General features: G+C 46.2%; 1 protein-coding gene across 3 annotated transcripts; it reads right to left on the bottom strand.

Annotated features, from left to right (window-relative positions):
* Positions 1–2307: 2307 nt before the first annotated feature.
* Positions 2308–8774, bottom strand: LOC119325820 (protein argonaute 1C-like). Of its 3 annotated transcripts, none has more exons than XM_037599544.1 (23): positions 8619–8774; positions 7722–8246; positions 7436–7650; positions 7194–7343; positions 6959–7092; positions 6720–6829; positions 6496–6602; positions 6260–6398; positions 6042–6158; positions 5829–5936; positions 5596–5667; positions 4785–4907; positions 4450–4615; positions 4243–4364; positions 4017–4154; positions 3758–3900; positions 3620–3682; positions 3475–3538; positions 3238–3373; positions 3054–3127; positions 2867–2961; positions 2764–2795; positions 2308–2636 (listed from the first exon to the last, which is right to left on the bottom strand). In XM_037599544.1, exons 2-23 carry the CDS (start codon positions 8220–8222, stop codon positions 2419–2421), a joined length of 3027 nt encoding a protein of 1008 aa, XP_037455441.1. In that variant the 5' UTR covers positions 8223–8246; positions 8619–8774; the 3' UTR covers positions 2308–2418. The 3 variants fall into 3 exon arrangements, with proteins under 3 accessions (XP_037455441.1, XP_037455442.1, XP_037455440.1); XM_037599545.1 differs by having other exon boundaries at positions 8615–8774; XM_037599543.1 differs by lacking the exon at positions 8619–8774 and having other exon boundaries at positions 7722–8564.
* Between the last annotated feature and the right edge of the window lie 13177 nt (positions 8775–21951).

Consider the following 21951-nt stretch of genomic DNA (forward strand, 5'->3'; position numbering starts at 1 on the left):
ACATGGACTTCCGCGCCGTCTGCCGCAGCTGGCGCTCCGCCACCGACGACCCCTCCAACTCCTCCGACCCCCGCTTCTGTCCTCGCAACTGGATCATCATCGACAAGGCCTTCGAGCCCAACTCATGCTTCATGGTGAACACCGCCAGCGGCCGCGTCCTCCACAAGGACCTGCCTGTGCTCCGCAAGTACTATGTTGTCGCCGTCACCACCAACGGCGCCTTGTTCGTCCTCGCGGACAGGGAGCATCCTCACGCTGCACGCGTACTCAACCCTTTCACCGGCAACATGATCCGTTTCACTGCGGCCGTGCCCTACAACATGAAGGTTTCTTCTGCCGCCTTCTTGTGTCGTTCTTCGCCCAGCCTCCGCTTGATCTGGGACTCGGATAGAGGCCAGCCGGATGGATATTGCAATCTGTACACTGCTGATCCCAACAGCGAAGGTTTCACAGTGTATGAAGAAGAGGACTGTGGTTATCTCCTGCAGCGGCTGGCCGTCCTAGGTTGTATCGGCAAAGACGGTAATCCGCTGGCGCCGCTTCCGGTTGCTGTGGCTGAAAAGATCTTCGATGTTGTGAGGTTGCCCAAACGCGACTTTGATTTTCATCAGGCACTTTTGTACGCCATTGAGATGTCTAAAATCACGGACTATGATTTGTTTCAACGGTATGGCATACTGGAATCTGCTGGAGAATTATTTCTGGTGCTTAAGGAACAGCATCGCTTCAAGGTCTTCAGGATCAACACCGACAGAATTGTGCTTGAACCTGTTGAGAGCATCGGCAGCCGTGCATTCTTTCTCGGTCGGGGCAGGTACATGTCTGTCGATGCACACAAGTTCCCATACATCGATGCCAATTGCATATACTATGTGAAGTCGACATTTCCGACATGTGACATCTACAAGTACGACCTCGAGGGCGAGAAAGAAGAGAGGGTTTCTCAAGCCAGACATTCCTTGAACCCCAACACCTGCACGTTGCCTCCCACAATTCCTCCCTTCACCATCCTTAGGCTTCTCTCCAGCTACACCAACAGCATCCAGACAAGTCAGCTCACGAGGTGTGCGAGGATTCAAAGCGTTACACGATCCGGGTTTAAATCTGAGTATGCATATAAAGCGTCGGACCCAGGGAGTTGCTGGTGCCTGAACATGATAGAAGTGGTGGATTTTCAAAACTATCCGCGCCGTCCGCGCAACGGCACGGAAGTAGCCCGCCCATGAGTCCACGAACCTTCCCAGCAGACAATGTTCTTTTTTCAGCAAGTATGTGTATGGTTGAGGGACAGTTTATGCAGGTTGAGAGGACGAAATAACATTTCGAATTTGGAGACTAGTTTTGATTATATTACTAGTGAGAAATTGAGACCTAGGGTCTACGTATCATGTTATGTTATGAACCTACTGGTTAATATTTATTTTATAACGCTTCTCAGCATCTAAAATACGACTGTTCTCTCCAAAGTCCTGACACGGTTGGGGCTTTTGGGTTTTAGCACACGGAACCGTTTTCTCGGTTTCTTTTTGCTTTTTGTTAGTTAGTCGTAGTTTCAGTGCATAGAAGCCAGGGTAAGGTAAGGTACTCACAATGGGGGATCCAGGAATTTGTGGAAGCCTCGTGACAACGCAAGGTAAAGTACTTCACTTTGGTCTATCAAAATCCGCAAGTATCACACATTTTGCTGAACGTCATGCAATAGAAAACACTAATATTTTATAGGTCATATATGATAAAAACTGAAACACAATGACAAATTTCTTGCTAAATACTATCGGCACAAATACACAATGCAACAATCTAACCGTCAGTTTAAAAATCAAATAAACTGACCCCAGCTGACATTTCTATGGCGGGTCTACTGTTGTTTGCCACCTCAAGGTCCTGCTGCTCCATTAATTAACCCGCCGTGTCCCTCCTTGCAACCCACGAACCCAACGCCTATATATATATATGGTACTAGACCTTTTCGAAAAAAAAAATATATATGGTACTAGAGTATATATGTACGTTCGTGATCGGTTAGGTATGGAAATTTTAGAAGAGATACGTACGTGATCGGTTATTAGGTATGGAAATACTCCTACGTGTTTTTGTTCCAACCCCATACGTACGTACATACTACTTGTATATCACCTCATCCATAAAACTCGTTCCCCTACCCTATCATCGACCGGCCAACGCTTATTTGTAGACTCATCACAAGATCAACGCAAAGATGACGTCGACGAGCGCCACAGCCTGCACGCGGCGAGGAGCGGTGGTCCAGCCTCCCCGGCGATCTCCTGTCCATAAGCTACCTCCGGCTCACCACCACAATCGACCGCTGCGGATTATTACTACTTTCTTCACATAATTACAGTGACAAGAGGTGACACGCCGACTTAAGGAGCATTTCAAGCTCGGCCTTGGCGGGCTTCAGCAGTAGAACATGACGTTCTTCACATTGTCCTTCAGGGCTGGAAGGGGCTTGACAGCTGCACCGCCGGGGGCCCGAGTACCACGTGACGCCGACGAGCCGGACTGCGGTCCACGCCCACCGGGCCCACTTGCCATAGAGCCGCTGTCGGAGCTCTCTGGCTCCATGTAGAAACGGGCACGGAAGGCGGCCAGATGAGCATAGTATGCAGGTGGAACTGCAATGGAACATTTCAGGAAAGATGGCGGCTTCAGTAAGGAGACAAAGCAGTAGAAATGTTTTTCACCGAAACAAGGCAGTACAACTTTGACAGTGACAGTGATCCCTGGAAGAAGGTAACTTACCAATCGACACCGAGCGAGTGCACCTCGCGTAGCTGCAGAAGTGACACAAGTTAGAAATGAATTTTCAGTATAAAAAAAATTACTGAAGGAGAGGGCGGCTTACGTGTAGCAGAGGTTGTTGGTGAGAGTCTGCAACCCATCAGCTGTGAAGTTGTTTTCGTCCCACAAGACGTGATAATGAGCGGGACGGCTGGTGCCCTAGAGACAATAGAATATTACATTATATAGATTGTTTGTTGGACCCGTAGATCAGAAAACCAGATGTAAGCAAATTCTGTCTGGTTGTTTACCTTGATGCCAGCATGGCTGCACAAGTAGAAGTCAAACTCAGTCGGATGACAGATCTTCGTGTCCACAACGGTACCTTCAACATTTGGGAAGGAAGCCCATTTCAGACCAGTGAGCAGCAGCAGAGTACATTGGTGAAACCATAGTAGCAATGTGTGGTATGAGTTGTGTGTAAAATTTACGTACCTGGGAGTATGTTTCCACTCCTGTCCATCGAGTTCTTATCATTGTGATTGTGCGCAAATAGTCTCGTGTGGTGGCGTTTCTGAACCACGATGAAAGTCACCTGTGGCTGGTAGTTTGCCTCCAGGGAAGCACAGGCCTGAGTCACACACACACACACACACACAATGAGATCAGAATTTAATGGAAACATCTGGATATGAATAAATAAAGAACTGGATGGATAAAGTAGGTACTTACTTTTCGGATCGCATTGAGTTCAAACAGCAGAACTTGGTAAAACTGGCCCTCGCTAACGCCATCCCTTATAAAGGTATATAAGACAGGGCATCAGTGAAAGCAGACAGCACATGAGCTGGTGTTCTCTGATTGGGCATGCACAAACCTGTAGAATATTATCCGCTGGGGCTTCTCACCGGTTGATTTCTTAAAGGATATAAGTAGCTCCCTGCATTTTTGTATTGTAATGAATTGTTTGTGATGTTCACAAGGAATAGCTATTTAAAAAAAATGAGCAGTGTACCTAATCATGCCACTACTGACTGGTCCTTTCTGTGGATCTTGCCGGACCTTGTACAAATCCTCTATGAGCTCTTGCCGGTGCGCCTGAGCAGAAACTAACCCCGCGTACCTCGTAACCTCGGGCCAATCTTGGGAGGCTACAACCTACAAGACAGCATACAGTGACTCATCAGCAGAGTACCTAACTAAAATCTCTTGCCAAAAAAATAGTCAAGGCTCAAGAACAGGTAGTCAGGTACTAGTAATATTTTCCAACTTACAGCAGCGATCGAGGGACTGCTGTCCTCGCCAGGATGAGGATGGGTCACATCAGCACCAAATATGATTGTAGGTCTGTCGGTGACAAGAGGAATACGCCGCGACAATGCATCCACCAGCACAGTGTTCCTGCCCCCCACCTTACAGAATAAGCGAAAACAGGTCAAGGAACATGGAACAAAAATGTATGATTGTAAAGAAAAATAACATGAGGGCACACTAACTAACCTTGACGTTTATCTTCAGTGCAATATTTGCGTAAATTTGCTTGTTCAATTTGAACACCTGCTTCGTACAACAGCATTGCGAAACTATTCCGAGATCGATTTCGCACACGCGCTTCAGATCACCTAGACTCAGATAAAAGAGACAAGTAATTGTAACAATGAACATAATGTGCACAGTAAACTTATGAAGGCTGCATTTCTCAGGTACCATAAAGCGAGCCGTTGTTGTCAGGAAGGATCCCAATAAGCAGATCAAGCTCCCGGCGCTGGGGCCCAAGAATGTTCATTGCCTCATGGTACCGAGCTTTGAGAGCTCGCTCCACTTGATCCGGGCGTGCACTCATGGGTGGAAGAACAGACTCCAGAGCGAAGTCCTATCATGATGATGCATGGCACTGTTACTGTTGCATAAGACTAGATGAAGAAGACTGGAGTACAAAGCCTACGATTCATGTTGATGCTTTTATATCTATGGATCTTGGTGTGATTCCTTCATGCTGATAAGCACATTAATTTTGCAGGAAGCATGCCAAGAATACTTGCCATTCCCGAGTCTTGGCACATCTGAGCAAGTTGATGGCAGAAATCACGAGCAAGCTTGTCTGGCACGTTACGGGCAAAATTGACGCACATCCAGCTTCTGACTTTGCCACCATTTACCATTTTCTGGTCACGAAAAATGACAAGGGACATTAGAGATTTATATGGAGAATAAAAAAATTACATCTAGTTAATGGAACTTGGTCAGTGTTGAAATCCAGTCAACTTTCAGGAAAAAAGTATCAGAAGTCAACTGAATGATGTTGCACGTAAACTTCAAACAGAAATAACCGTCAGTTATAGAACAATACTTTTCAATACTTATGTGTGTTGTATTGTGCAATTCAACAGATAGGCATACATGCAATACTGTTCTGTAAGGCTAAGATGGAGCAGAAGTAAGATACAGGTAGATCAAAACCAGGAGCTGCTGAGGTCAAACTTTCTAGCTGGAAAGCTGCGTATCACGAAGCTTGCAAACATAAAAAAATGCAGGGCGCAAAGGCCATGGTTCATAGGAGCTGTTGACATGCACAGTACTGCTTCAGTGTTTCTGAAGCAAGTTGCTTTCAAACAACTTGGCTAAGAGTTGTTTATTCAATCTTTGCTAGTTGTTGGTTGGGCACAAGGTCTAACTAGCAAGTTATTTGTTTCAGTCTTCAGTTGGTTCCCTCCCTTTCGGTTATTTCCATCTCTCAGAGATGAGGCTACTTTAGAGTTAAGAGTCAGCAAATAAATAAATAAAAAGATAGCCTTTATTCCCGAAACAAAATATGAGTGAACTTTGTGAACAGAAGAATATTTATGTGATTACCTTGTTCATCATATTCCACTGACCAACTCTAGGTAAACAATCCTTTTCTCTACCAGTCTCGTTGTACTTAAGCTGCATCAAGAGAAAAGGTGGCATAAAGCATCACTTTCTGTACAGCCAATGAGCCAAAGGAAGGATGCCCCATTCGCTTAGCGCAACTGCACTGCCGGGAGATGACCAAGGGTGCGGCGGCAAAATAGCGAGTAAAATTCACAATAAGTGGGACGGCCTACCCGTGGGGCCGGCAAAATCCGTGCATCTACTGATGCCAGACGATCGCTGATCTTAATGCCGAACTCTTTCGCATAAGGATCCTCCTGATAAGCATTGTGTTTGACCATCTGTGTTTCCAAGAAACAAAAAGAGAGAGGCAACAGTTATGCTGAAGTTGCACAAATAACTGTACGTAGAAACACATCAGACATGAAAAGCAAGAAATTTCATGCCTGGGTTATATCACGCTCCCGATCACGCGGGTACTGACATGTCTCATCCAAGAGAGCTCTTATCTGATTCTGATTTAGTCTCTTGGAGTACCTCTGTCCCTCCACTATTTTGCAGACCTGAACAAGCTCAACTCCGGTCAGAAGTCAGAAACATATCCAAATGAAAATGGTTTGAACATTTGGTGCAAACATTTAATTGGTTTGGGCACTTGGCTTACCTCCATAGGCAAGTAATTTGGACGCTGCTGATTGCCAACTTGGAGGCAAGGCAGGTACGTGTGCTGGATGGCAAAGCCGTATATCTCCTGAAAGTATTGTACGACCGACTTTACTGTGCCCCCTTCGTCAACAGGAAAACTGCGGCATGAAGAAAAACAGAGCATTTTCAGAGAGTACAGCAAGTAGGGTTCATCTGGTAAATGTTTTCTGAAAAGATCATAACAAACTTGCATACGTCAGCTCTCGAGTTGCCTGAGTTGTCAGACCAGATATCCTGTACTTCCTTCGCATGTTGCCACGATGAGTAACTTCCACCTTTACTCCTCTCAGTGCCTTCTTGATCTATGGGTATATACACATACAACAAGAGCACAGAAATAAGTTTTCGAGCAGTAGGCATTGAGCATATTTCAGTCAAGCAACCCACATTTAATACGGAATTTAGTTTAGTAAGAAGACCTTAACACGTTCGGCGTCTGAGAGGGGCCTCGAATGGATGTCGGAACGCAGGAGCTGTGCGGCATAATCTATCACAGGCAATGGCTCGATGAAAGCTGTCGCTGACATATCTGCAAAAGCATGAAAGGGAAAATAAATAAACACATTTTCTCTCGAATGGAACAGATAATAAAACCAAAGTAATAAAATCATGTAGAACATGATACGATATGAAGGTTTGAGAGGTGGGATCCTTTTACCAATATTGAGTGACAGGCCCATCTGAGTAGGCCGGATGCTCTGGTAAAACCCGCGCCAGCTCTCTAATCCGTCGCCGAGGGGCTGCCTTCTGCCCAGGTCGGGCGAAAAGAACGAGCGTCCAAATGGCGCATATCTGTGACAATCCAATTTACAAAAATTATCTTCCTTCATCATTTCTTAAATATCTGTTGTCGAGTTGAATATAACTAGCTAGTGCTGCCACGTCAGTGCTACCTTGCAGAGGGCAGCTCGCGCAGCACAATGTCAAGAACCTGCAACGCCTCCTGAGGAGCCTCCGCGTGCCTCCCGGCCAGAAACATCCCGAGGCGGTGAAGGTCGGCGCGCGCGGCGAACTTAATCACCACCTTGAAATTCCTCTGCCGCCTGCATCAAATGGAAGACGAAAGTCAAGTTCAGAAACACTGAGCACATATGCAGAACTGACCAAAATAAATATTGACTGTGAAATGGATGACCTCTGGGAGGCAGAGCCGGAGCCATTGTCGTCGTCGAGCAGAGTGATCTGAAACTCCTTGGAAGCGAACGGCAACGGGCCTGCCGTGTAGAGGCTCTTCCTGCCGTCGTACGCCGGTAGCCTCCCGCCGAGGTAGGCGGCCCTGTGCAGGTTCACCAGCTCGTTGATCACCGCCCGGTTGACGACCCGCGAGGTGACCTCCGGAGTGATCGATACCTGCTTGCTCAAATTCAGATCAGCAAGGCAGTAACGAAAAAAATAAAGAAAATGAAGAGCAGCAGACGCACGTCGTAGTGGTGGAGGTCCTTGTCGGGGAGGTGCGCGATGAAATGGTTGGCCTTGACCAGGCACCTGGTGCCGGCGCTGCCCTTGCCCGGCCGCACCGGAAACCGGATCGCCTTGCTCGACGCCGGGATCGGGGCCTCGGCCGTGGCGGGCACGGGCACTGGCTGGGCCGTTTGAGGTGGCCGCGGCTCTGAAGGGCCTGCCGGCGCCGGCGGCGAAGGTTCTTCCATTGCTTGGCGCAGGTCGGGAGCCAGGCGGCCCAACGGCCCTGTGGCGGGAGCGGAGGAGGGGCCGGCCCCGCGCGCGGCGCCCCTGCCGGCGCCACGGGCAGCACGGCCCCTGTCTGTGCCTGCGGCCGCATCGTCTCTAGGCTGCGGCGACGGGGCGCCGCGTCCTCCTTGCGGCTGAGGGAATGGGCGTCCGGGCCGCGGGCCCTCGGCGGCGGCGGCAGGAGGAGGAGGAGGAGGATAGTGCTGCTGCGGCCTTCCCCTCCTTGACCCCATGGATTCCGGCCGGGCGTGGACAAACTGGAAATGCAAAGAGAAGATGGATGGATACATTAGAATAATCGGTGACATCCGCAAGCAAATCACAAGCTGCAACTGCAAGAAGAATCCAGAGGCGATAGATGCTCTGCTTTTCGCTTGGTACCGATCATGGATCCTAATAGTAATTCATTGTTGATTGACACTTTTTTTTGTGGTGTGGTCATACAAACAAAAGCCAATCAAGGAAGAAGATAAGATAATCTCTTTGTTAGTCCATCCATCCATCCATCCATCCATCCAGAAAGAAAGAAAGAAAGAAAGAACACTACTAGGGAAGGGGGAGGAATGATGGGAGAGAAGAGAATCGAGATTAGTTGCTCGCTACAAGGGAGCGGATGATTGATTACCTACCTCGCCTCGCCTCGCCTCGCTGCTGAATCGATCGGTTGATTGTGATGGTGATTGCTCAAGTCGGAGGAGGAGGAGGAGAATGGTGGTGGGAGAAAGAGGAAAGTAGGGGTGGTGGTGGTGGGAACAAGGACTGACTCAGACTCAGAGACAAGAGAGACTGAATGTAGTGGAGTGGAGTGGATCGTGGGGCCCACATCACACTCCTTCTCCTCTGCGTCATATCCATGTCTGCATGATGATGATGTGACGGGATACGCTGCCCTGCTGACATGGGCCGCACGTGTCACCTCCCCCCTGCTTCTCCTCCAGCCTGGCATCCATATCCACTACACAAGTATGGATACCTCCCTTGGACTGAACCGGAGGCCCACGTGTCAGCACTAAGTATCACAGAGAGGTTAATGCCATGTACAATGATGACATACAGGACGCCCAGTGAAAATAAATTGTTTCAAGTGACTACATTCATTTTTTATTTCTGCCAACACAAGCTACTATTACTGGATCTTATCAAGAAAAACTAGAAAACAGAAAAAAAATTGTTTGACATTGATTTTTCTTTTTTCTGCCAACACAAACTACTATTACTGGGTCTCATCAAGAAATACTAGAAAACAGAAACTTTATTACATATGCACCGCCGCTCTTCACTTCAACTTTTTCTGCTTTTCACATCGGACCGCAATTTTTTTCCTTCTCAAGCACCCGTCTCTTGCAGAGATCCCGCTTTTCATATCTGAATCTACTTTTCATGCATCCGATCCTACATGGCGCACGCGGCATCACCATAAGGCTATGCATTTGCCATGCCCTTTTTTTACCCTCAACAACATGCTGGTTTTTTTACCCTCATTGGCCATGCCCTAATTACACTAAATAAATAAATAAATAAATAAATAATGACAAACAATTACTACCATACATGGCTCTAGCATAGTAGCACTACTCATGGTTCGTGCATAAAAAAAATTTGTTAACTACAATGCTGGGAAGACCAATCGACCAGGCGACGTTGGAGACCCGCCTGACTTGCAAGGAACACGGTCCTGTTCGTGGTGACGAATTTGGGCAGCCGCGTGTAGCGCTTCTCAAAAAGTTAATTCTTATATTTTTTTCCTCGTGCGGTATCAAGCACGAGAAATTCCGAAGAATTCCTCGTCGGTGCACGCCGATGTTAGGGTGGAGTGCACTATGATGGTGGCGCAATGCGCAAGCGAGACAACCCGAAACCCTAACTTATTTATGTGAGTCTTTGACAGTGGTCGGCAAGTCTTATATATAGAAGAGCCCACGCGCTTTCACGTCGCCACAACCATCTGAACCCACATGGTTTCAAATTTAACAGTCAAGAAAAATGTTCGCTTGTCCACCAAGAAATCAAAAATAAGAACGGCAAAAGGAAGTTGTGCTCCTGCAATGCCATGTATCGTATTTCTATGGATCATTCACATGCATGTTGCACGCCCTTAGGCCCGGCCAGGTGAGGCGAGCACGTTTGGTGTGTCCTTTCTCTCATCATACCAACCACTAAGTGTAACGGGGAGAACCCACTATATATGCTGGTCTCACATCACCTCCACTAGCGCCATCTATAGACATTTAAATTGCGTACTAAATAGAGCCGTCCCAGGCCATCAACATATTTTACCGTCGGATCTGGACCTGTGGGTGTTTTTGACTGTTGGATCTTCATTTAAGGATTTAGTCCTGCCTGGCTTGACCGTTGGATCTTCATTTAAGGATTTAGTCCCGCCTGGCTTTCATTGATGTGGAGATCGCGCTACACCGGATGGGCCGCTACTCCCGTAACAAAATCTGAGATCCGTTGTTTAAATGGGCCTTCTTGCCAATGAATCAATCGCCTGTGATCGATTTCCTGTCCGTCGTAACAATGGCAACATAAATTGTCACTTTCCCTTTCGCTCCTCTATCACAACATGGCCGGCGAGCCCTAATGGAGGCGGTAGCGGTGGTGGATGTCACCCAGACATGTGTTTCCTTCTCATCACCCATGACCTTGCTAGGAGACAACTGCCATGCGATCTCCAATTTGGTGACACTTCCACTGACCATGGTTGATGGCTCCACAGTATTCTTCGCCTTCCCAACAACCAAGCAGCACCCTCTAGTGCTGGCATCAATGTGGCAACATTGATCTATCTTTACGACCACTACCTGGGAAAAGCTTATACACAAGATTTTACCAGCAACGCGTTTTAAAATAAGGCGCTGCTGCAATCTAGCAGTAGCGCGCTCCAACAGAACTTGCTGCTGAAATAAAAGTAGTAGTATCGCGCCTTGTTTAAGCTGCACTACTGCTATAATTCCCACGACCCCGCCGCGAAGCTAGTTCTAGCAGCAGCGCGTTAATTAGAAGTGCGCTACTGCTAGGTAGTTTAGAAGTAGCACCTTTACCTATAGTGTGCTATTGCTAAAACTAGCTATCTCCCACCACCCATGCTCTCCTCTATCCGATCCACTCACACTCACACTCACTCGATCTCGCCTTCAACCCCGCGCGCCGGTCCTTCCCGCCGGCCGCCGGCGCCCCCGCCAGCCGCCGTCGCCTACTCCTCCTCCCTCTGTGCCGCCGTCACCTCCTCGTCCTCGCTGGACTTGGTACTGCCCTCCTCCTCCATCCTCCCTCGACTCGCCGCCAGCCGGCCCCTCCTCGCTCCGCCCTTCCTCATCCGTCCTACTCTCTCCTTCCTCCTCCAGTCGCCCCTCCTTCTCCCTCCTCCCTCCTCCATCCACAACCCTCCCCCTGCTTTAGTTGATTTAGTAGGCTAGTTCATATGCAACATTTTGATTTAGTTCATATGATTTAGTAGGCTAGTTGATTTAGTTGATTTACAGAACATTTTGATTTAGTTGATTTAGTAGGCAAGTTGATTTAATAGGCTAGTTGATTTATAGAACATTTTGATTTACTTGATTTAGCAGGCAAGTTGATTTAGTTAATTTAGTAGGCAACTTGATTTAGTTGATTTATAGAACATTTTAATTTAGTTGATTTAGTATGCTAGTTGATAGCTCTGAAGATTTGACACCACCTAGCTAGATCTTAGGATTATAATTGTCCATCAAATTGCTTCTCGCGGAAGAAGAATCAAATTGCTTCTCATATTGCTTTCTTGCGAAGTGGATCGTTAATCCTTTGCTCATATTGCTTCAACTTTTTCTGCTTTTCACATCGGACCACATTTTTTCCTTATCAAGCACCCGCCTCTTGCAGAGATCCCAATTTCCATATCCGAACCTACTTTTTATGACATCCGATCCTACGTGGCGCACGCGGCATCACCATAAAGCTTTGCATTGGTCATGCCCTAATTAAACTAAATAAATAAATAATGACAAACAATTACTACCATACATGGCTCTAGCATAGTAGCACTACTCATGGTTCGTGCATAAACAGGATTTGTTAACTACAATGTTGGGAAGACCAATCGACCGGGCGGTGTTGGAGACTAGCCTGACTTGCAAGGAACACGGTCCTGTTCGTGGTGACGAAATTGGGCAGCCGTGTGTAGCGCTTCTCAAAAAGTTAATTCTTATATTTTTCCTCGTGCGGTATCAAGGACGAGAAATTCCGAAGACCTGCTCGTCGGTGCACGCCGATGTTAGGATGGAGTGCACTATGATGGTGGCAGAATGCGCGAGCGAGACAACCCGAAACCCTAACTTCTTTATGTGAGTCTTTGACGGTGGCTGGCAAGTCTTATATATAGAAGAGCCCATGCACTTTCACGTGGCCACAACCATCTGAACCCACATGGTTTCAAATTTAACAGTCAAGAAAAATGTCCGCTTGTCCGCCAGGAAATCAAAAATAAGAACAGCAAAAGGAAGTTGCACTCCTGCAGGGCCACATGCCGTATTTCTATGGATCATTCACGTGCATGTTGCACGCCCTTCGGCCCGGCCAGGTGAGGCGAGCACGTTTGGTGTATCCTTTCTCTCATCATACCAACCACTAAGTGTAACGGGGAGAACCCACTAGCTGGTCTCACATCACCTCCACTAGCGCCATCTATAGACATTTAAATTGCGTACTAAATAGAGCCGTCCCAGGCCATCAACATATTTTACCGTCGGATCTGGACTTGTGGGTGTTCTTGACTGTTGGATCTTCATTTAAGGATTTAGTCCTGCCTGGCTTGACCGTTGGATCTTCATTTAAGGATTTAGTCCCGCCTGGCTTTCATTGATGTGGAGATCGCGCTACACCGGATGGGCCGCTACTCTCGTAACAAAATCTGAGATCCGTTGTTTAAATGGGCCTTCTTGCCAATGAATCAATCACCTGTGATCGATTTCCTGTCCGTCGTAACAATGGCAACATAAATTGTCACTTTCCCTTTTGCTCCTCTATCACAACATGGCCGGCGAGCCCTAATGGAGGCGGTAGCCGTGGTGGATGTCACCCAGACATGTGTTTCCTTCTCATCACCCATGACCTTGCTAGGAGACAACTGCCATGCGATCTCCAATTTGGTGACACTTCCACTGACCATGGTTGATGGCTCCACAGTATTCTTCGCCTTCCCAACAACCAAGCAGCACCCTCGAGTGCTGGCATCAATGTGGCAACATTGATCTATCTTTACGACCACTACTTGGGAAAAGCTTATACACAGGATTTTACCAGCAACACGTTTTAAAATAAGGCGCTGCTGCAATCTAGCAGTAGCGCGCTCCAACAGAACTCGCTGCTGAAATAAAAGTAGCAGTAGCGCGCCTTGTTTAAGCTGCACTACTGCTATAATTCCCACGACCCCGCCGCGAAGCTAGTTCTAGCAGCAACGCGTTAATTAGAAGTGCGCTACTGCTAGGTAGTTTAGAAGTAGCATCTTTACCTATAGTGTGCTATTGCTAAAACTAGCTATCTCCCACCACCCACGCTCTCCTCTATCCGATCCACTCACACTCACACTCACTCGATCTCGCCCTCAACCCCCCCCCCACGCCGGTCCTTCCCGCCGGCCGCCGGCGCCCCCCCAGCCGCCGTCGCCTACTCCTCCTCCCTCTGTGCCGCCGTCACCTCCTCGTCCTCGCTGGACTTGGTACTGCCCTCCTCCTCCATCCTCCTTCGACTCGCTGCCAGCCGGCCCCTCCTCGCTCCGCCCTTCCTCATCCGTCCTACTCTCTCCTTCCTCCTCCAGTCGCCCCTCCTTCTCCCTCCTCCCTCCTCCATCCACAACCCCTCCTCCCTGCTTTAGTTGATTTAGTAGGCTAGTTCATATGGAACATTTTGATTTAGTTCATATGATTTAGTAGGCTAGTTGATTTAGTTGATTTACAGAACATTTTGATTTAGTTGATTTAGTAGGCAAGTTGATTTAATAGGCTAGTTGATTTATAGAACATTTTGATTTACTTGATTTAGCAGGCAAGTTGATTTAGTTAATTTAGTAGGCAACTTGATTTAGTTGATTTATAGAACATTTTAATTTAGTTGATTTAGTATGCTAGTTGATAGCTCTGAAGATTTGACACCACCTAGCTAGATCTTAGGATTATAATTGTCCATCAAATTGCTTCTCGCGGAAGAAGAATCAAATTGCTTCTCATATTGCTTTCTTGCGAAGTGGATCGTTAATCCTTTGCTCATATTGCTTCAACTTTTTCTGCTTTTCACATCGGACCACATTTTTTCCTTCTCAAGCACCCGCCTCTTGCAGAGATCCCAATTTCCATATCCGAACCTACTTTTCATGATATCCGATCCTACATGGCGCACGCGGCATCACCATAAGGCTATGCATTGGTCATGCCCTAATTACACTAAATAAATAAATAATGACAAACAATTACTACCATACATGGCTCTAGCATAGTAGCACTACTCATGGTTCGTGCATAAAAAGGATTTGTTAACTACAATGCTGGGAAGACCAATCGACCGGGCGACGTGGGAGACCCGCCTGACTTGCAAGGAACACGGTCCTGTTCGTGGTGACGAATTTGGGCAGCCGTGTGTAGCGCTTCTCAAAAAGTTAATTCTTATATTTTTCCTCGTGCGGTATCAAGGACGAGAAATTCCGAAGACCTGCTCGTCGGTGCACGCCGATGTTAGGATGGAGTGCACTATGATGGTGGCAGAATGCGCGAGCGAGACAACCCGAAACCCTAACTTATTTATGTGAGTCTTTGACGGTGACCCGCGTGTCTTATATATAGAATAGCCCACACGCTTTCATGTCGCCACAACCATCTAAACCGACTTGGTTTCAAACTTAACAATCAACAAAATGTCCACTTGTGTCCGCCAAGAAATAAAAAATTACCACGGCAAAAGGAAGTTGTGGTCCTGCAATGCCATGTATCGTATTTCTATGGATCATTCACATGCATGCCGCACGCCCTTTGCCCCGGCTAGGTTAGGCAAGCACGTTTGGTGTGTCCTTTCTCTCATCATACCCATCACTAAGTGTAACGGGGAGAACCCACTATATATGCTGGTCTCACATCACCTCCACTAGTGGCATTTAGAGACATTTAAATTTCGCACTAGATAGAGCCCTCCTAGGCCATTAACATTTTTTACCATCGGATCTGGACTTGTGGGTGTTCTTGACCGTTGGATCTTCATTTAAGGATTTAGTACCGCCTGGCTTTCATTGACGTGAAGATCGCGCTACACCGGATGGGCCGCTACTCCCGTGAAAAAGAATCCAAGATCCGTTGTTTAAATGGGCCATCTTGCCAGCGAATCAGTGGCCTGTGATCGATTTCCTATCCATCGTAACGATGGCAACATAAATCATCACTTTCCCTTCTGCTCCTCTATCACAACATGGCCCGCGAGCCCTAATGGAGGAGGTAGCGGTGGCAGATGTCACCTAGATATAGACATCCCAAAGTGGATAGGGAGGAGATGGCAACGATGCATCGTACAACGAAGAGCTTGGCAGTTGGGGAGGCCAAGAGGAAGTTGGAGAAGTGTGGGTGGCGGTGGTTGCTGCTCCATTGCCTTGTACTCCATCTCATAGCCCGCCAGTGATGTCGTCCCCCACCTTCCTCATTGTTGGAAATATGCCCTAGAGGCAATAATAAAATGGTTATTATTAAATTTCCTTGTTTATGATAATTGTTTATTATCCATGCTAGAATTGTATTGATAGGAAACTCAGATACATGTGTGGATACATAGACAACACCATGTCCCTAGTAAGCCTCTAGTTGACTAGCTCGTTGATCAATAGATGGTTACGGTTTCCTGACCATGGACATTGGATGTCGTTGATAATGGGATCACATCATTAGGAGAATGATGTGATGGACAAGACCCAATCCTAAGCCTAGCACAAGATCGTGTAGTTCGTATGCTAAAGCTTTTCTAAATGTCAAGTATATTTTCCTTAGACCACAAGATTGTGCAACTCCCGGATACCGTAGGAATGCTTTGGGTGTACAAAATGTCACAACGTAACCGGGTGGCTATAAAGGTGCACTACGGGTATCTCCGGAAGTGTCTGTTGGGTTTGCACGAATCGAGACTGGGATTTGTCACTCCGTGTGACGGAGAGGTATCTCTGGGCCCACTCGGTAAGACATCATCATAATGTGCACAATGTGATCAAGGAGTTGATCGCGGGATGATGTGTTACGGAACGAGTAAAGAGACTTGCCGGTAACGAGATTGAACAAGGTATCGGCATACCGACGATCGAATCTCGGGCAAGTACTATACCGGTAGACAAAGGGAATTGTATACGGGATTGATTGAATCCTTGACATCGTGGTTCATCCGATGAGATCATCGTGGAACATGTGGGAGCCAACATGGGTATCCAGATCCTGCTATTGGTTATTGGCCGGAGAGTTGTCTCGGTCATGTCTGCATGGTTCCCGAACCCGTAGGGTCTACACACTTAAGGTTCGATGACACTAGGGTTATAGGGAATGTATGTACGCGGTTACCGAATGTTGTTCGGAGTCCCGGATGAGATCCCGGACATCACGAGGAGTCTCGAAATGGTCCGAAGGTGAATATTGATATATTGGACGAAGGGTTTTGGAGTCCGGAAGCGCTCCGGAGGTACCGGGTGATGACCAGCATGACCGAAAGGTGTTTCGGGAGCCCCGGCAAGTGTTGGGGGGGCTTCATGGGCCAAGGGGAGGGGGCAAACCAGCCCACTAAGGGGGCTGTGCGCCCCCTCACCTATTCCCACGTGACCAGGGGGTTTGGGGCGCCCCTTCTAGGGTTCCCACCTCCTGGCTTGGGGGCCAAGTCACCCAAAGGGGAGATCCCATCTGCCGTGGCCGCCGCCCCCCTAGGGGAAACCCTAGGGCGCCTCCCCCTCTCCCTTCCCCCTATATATAGTGGAGATTTTGGGGCTGCCTAACACATGAGTTTCTCTCTGCCAAGGCGCAACCCTACCTCTCTCCCTCCTCGTCTCTCGTAGTGCTTGGCGAAGCCCTGCTGGAGTACCGCGCTCCTCCACCACCACCACGCCATCGTGCTGCTGCTGGACATAGTCTTCCCCAACATCTCCCTCTCTCCTTGCTGGATCAAGGCATGGGAGACGTCACCGGGCTGCACATGTGTTGAACGCGGAGGCGCCGTTGTTCGTCGCTTAGATCAGAATCAACCGCGATCTGAATCGCTACGAGTACGACCCCTTCATCCGCGTTCTTGTAACGCTTCCACTTAGCGATCTACAAGAGTATGTAGATGCACCCCCTTTCCCTCGTTGCTAGATTACTCCATAGATTGATCTTGGTGATGCATATAAAATTTTGAATTTCTGCTACGTTCCCCAACAGTGGCATCATGAGCTAGGTCTATGCGTAGTTTCTATGCACGAGTAGAACACAAGTTGTTGTGGGCGTTGATTTTGTTCAATATGCTTACCGTTACTAGTCCAATCTTGTTTCGACGGTATTGTGGGATGAAGCGTCCCGGACCGACCTTACACGTACACTTACGTGAGACAGGTTCCACCGACTGACATGCACTTGTTGCATAAGTTGGCTAGCGGGTGCCAGTATCTCCCACTTTAGTCGGATCGGATTCGATGAAAAGGGTCCTTATGAAGGGTAAATAACAATTAGCATATCACGTTGTGATTTTTGCGTAGGTAAGAAACGTTCTTGCTAGAAACCCATAGCAGCCACGTAAAACATGCAAACAACAATTAGAGGACGTCTAACTTGTTTTTGCAGGGTATGCTATGTGATGTGATATGGCCAAAAGAATGTGATGAATGCTATGTGATGTATGAGATTGATCATGTTCTTGTAATAGGAATCATGACTTGCATGTCGATGAGTATGACAACCGGCAGGAGCCATAGGAGTTGTCTTAATTTACTGTATGACCTGCGTGTCATTGAAAAACGCCATGTAATTACTTTAGTTTATTGCTAAACCGTTAGCCATAGTAGTAGAAGTAATAGTTGGCGAGACAACTTCATGGAGACACGATGATGGAGATCATGGTGTCATGCCGGTGACGATGATGATCATGGAGCCTCGAAGATGGAGATCAAAAGGAGCAAAATGATATTGGCCATATAATGTCACTTTTTGATTGCATGTGATGTTTATCACGTTTATCCATCTTATTTGCTTAGAACGACGGTAGTAAATAAGATGATCCCTCATTAAAATTTCAAGAAAGTGTTCCTCCTAACTGTGCACCATTGCGAAAGTCCATTGTTTCGAAGCACCACGTGATGATCGGGTGTGATAGATTCTAACGTTCACATACAACGGGTGTAAGCTAGATTTACACACGCGAAACACGTAGGTTGACTTGACGAGCCTAGCATGTACAGACATGGCCTCGGAACACAAGAGACCGAAAGGTCGAGCATGAGTCGTATGGTAGATACGATCAACATGAAGATGTTCACCGATGATGACTAGTCCGTCTCACGTGATGATCGGACACGACCTAGTTGACTCGGATCATGTAATCACTTAGATGACTAGAGGGATGTATATCTGAGTGGGAGTTCATAAGATGAACTTTATTATCCTGAACATAGTCAAAAGGTCTTTACAAATTATGTCGTAAGCTTGCACTTTAGTTCTACTGTTTAGATATGTTCCTAGAGAAAATATAGTTGAAAGTTGATAGTAGCAATTATGCGGACTGGGTCCGTAAGCTGGGGATTGTCCTCATTGTTGCGTAGAAGGCTTATGTCCTTAATGCACCGCTCGGTGAGCTGAACCTCGAACGTCGTCTGTGGATGTTGCGAACATTTGACATACACATTTTGATAACTACGTGATAGTTCAAGTAATGTTAAACGGTTTAGAATTGAGGCACCAAAGATGATTTCGAAACGTCGCGGAACATATGAGATGTTTCGAGGGCTGAAATTGGGATTTCAGGCTCGTGCCCACGTCAAGAGGTATAAGACCTCCGACGATTTTATTAGCCTGCAAACTAAGGGAGAAAAGCTCAGTCGTTGAGCTTGTGCTCAGATTGTCTGAGTACAACAATCACTTGAATCGAGTGGGAGTTGATCTTCCAGATGAGATGGTGATGTTTCTCCAAAGTCATTGCCACCAAGCTGCTAGAGCTTCGTGATGAACTATAACATATCAGGGATAGATATGATGATCCTTGAAATATTCGCGATGTTTGACACCGCGAAAGTAGAAATCAAGAAGGAGCATCAATTGTCGATGGTTAGTGAAACCACTAGTTTCAAGAAGGGCAAGGGCAAGAAGGGATACTTCATGAAACGGCAAATCAGTTGCTGCTCTGGTGAAGAAACCCAAGGTTGAACCCAAACCCGAGACTAAGTGCTTCTGTAATAAGGGGAACGGTCACTAGAGCAGAATTACCCTAGATACTTGGTAGATAAAAAGGCAGGCAAGGTCGACAGAAGTATATTGGATATACATTATATTAATGTGTACTCTACTAGTACTCCTAGTAGCACCATGGTAATAGATACCGGTTCGGTTGCTAAGTGTTAGTAACTCGAAATAAAAGGCTACAGAATAAACGGAGACTAACTAAAGGCAAGGTGACGATATGTGTTGGAAGTATTTCCAAGGTTGATGTGATCAAACATCGCACGCTCCCTCTACCATCGGGATCGGTGTTAAACCTAAATAATTGCTATTTGGTGTTTGCGTTGAGCATAGACATGATTGGATTATGTCCATCACAATACGGTTATTCATTTAAGGAGAATAATGGTTACTCTATTTATTTGAATAATACCTTCAATGGTCTTGCACCTAAAATGAATGGTTTATTGAATCTCAATCGTAGTGATACACATGTTCGTGCAAAAAGATATAAGATAGTAATGATAGTACCACCTACTCGTGGCACTGCCATGTAAGTCATATTGGTATAAAACGCATGAAGTAGCTCCATGTTGATGGATCTTTGGACTCACTCGTTTTATTGAAAAGTTTGAGACATCCGAACCATGTCTTTTGGTATGTACGCATGAAGAAACTCCATGTAGATGGACCGTTTGGACTCACTTGATTTTGAATCACTTGAGACATGAAAATCATACCACATGGGCAAGATGACTGAAAAGCCTCGTTTTAAGTAAGATGGAACAAGAAAGCAACTTGTTGGAAGTAACACATTTTGATGTGTGCAGTCCAATGAGTGCTGAGGAATGCAGTGGATATCGTTATGTTCTTACTTCACAGATGATTTGAGTAGATGTTGAGTATACTTACTTGATGAAACACAAGTCTGAATTATTGAAATGTTCAAGTAATTTCAGAGTGAAGTTGAAGATCTTCGTGACAAGAGGATAAAATGTCTATGATATGATCATAGAGATGAATATCTGAGTTGCGAGTTTGGTACACAATTGAGACATTGTGGAAATTGTTTCACAACTAACACCGCCTGGAACACCATAGTGTGATGGTGTGTCCGAACATCATAGTTGCACCCTATTGGATATGGTGCGTACCATGATGTCTCTTATCGAATTACCACTATCGTTCATGGGTTAGGCATTAGAGACAACCGCACTCACTTTAATAGGGCACCACGTAATTCCGTTGAGATGACATCGTGAGAACTATGGTTTAGAGAAACCCAAGCTGTCGTTTCTTGAAAGTTTGGGGCTTCAACGCTTATGTGAAAAAGTTTCATTGTGATAAGCTCGAACCCAAAATGGATAAATGCATCTTCATAGGATACCCAAAATGGTTGGGTATACCTCCTAATTCAGATCTGGAAGCAAAAGTGATTGTTTCTAGAAACGGGTCCTTTCTCGAGGAAAAGTTTCTCCCGAAAGTATTGAGTGGTAGGATGGTGGAGACTTGATGAGGTTATTGAACCATCACTTCAACTAGTGTGTAGCAGGACACAGGAAGTTGTTCCTGTGGCGCCTACACCAATTGAAGTAGAAGCTTATGATAGTGATCATGAAGTTTTGGATCAAGTCACTACCGTACCTTGTAGGGTGACAAGGATGTGTACTACTTCAGAGTAGTACAATAATCATGTCTTGAAGGTCATGTTGCTAGACAACAATGAACCTACAAGCTATGGAGAAGCGATGGTGGGCCCGGATTCCGACAAATGGCTCGAGGCCATAAAATGCGAGAGAGGATCCATGTATGAAAAGAAAATGTAGACTTTGGAAGAACTACTTGATGGTCGTAAGGCTGTTGGGTACAGATGGATTTTAAAAGGAAGACAAACAATGATGGTAAGTATCACCATTAAGAAAGCTTGATTTGTCGTTAAGATGTTTTCCGACAAGTTCAAGGAGTTGACTACGATGAGACTTTCTCACTCATAGCGATGCTAAAGAGTTTGTTGGAATTATATTAGCAGTTACTGCATTATTTATGAAATCTTGCAGATAGGATGGCAAAAACCATTGTTTCCTTGATGATTTTCTTGAGGAAAGGTTGTATGTGATACAACCAGAAGGTTTTGTCAATCCTAAAAGATGCTAACAAGTATGCAAAGCTCCAGCAATCCTTCTAAGGAATGGAGTAAGCATCTCGGAGTTGGAATATACGCTTTGATGAGATGATCAAAGATTTTGGGTTTATACAAAGTTTATGAGAAACTTGTATTTCCAAAGAAGTGAGTGCGAGCACTATAGCATTTCTGATGAGTATATGTTGCTGACAAATCGTTAATCAGAAATGATGTAGAATTTCTGGACAACATATAGGGTTATTTGAAAAGTGTTTTTCAATGGAAAACCTGGATTAAGCTACTTGAACATTGAGCATCAAGATCTATAAGGATAGATCAAAAACGCTTAATAGTACTTTCAAATGAATACATACCGTGACAAGATTTTGAAGGAGTTCAAAATAGATCGGCAAAGAAGGAGTTCTTGGCAGTGTCATAAGGTATGAGTAT

This window comes from Triticum dicoccoides, chromosome 6B (genome assembly GCF_002162155.2).
Source record: "Triticum dicoccoides isolate Atlit2015 ecotype Zavitan chromosome 6B, WEW_v2.0, whole genome shotgun sequence".
Taxonomy (NCBI): Eukaryota; Viridiplantae; Streptophyta; class Magnoliopsida; order Poales; family Poaceae; genus Triticum; species Triticum dicoccoides.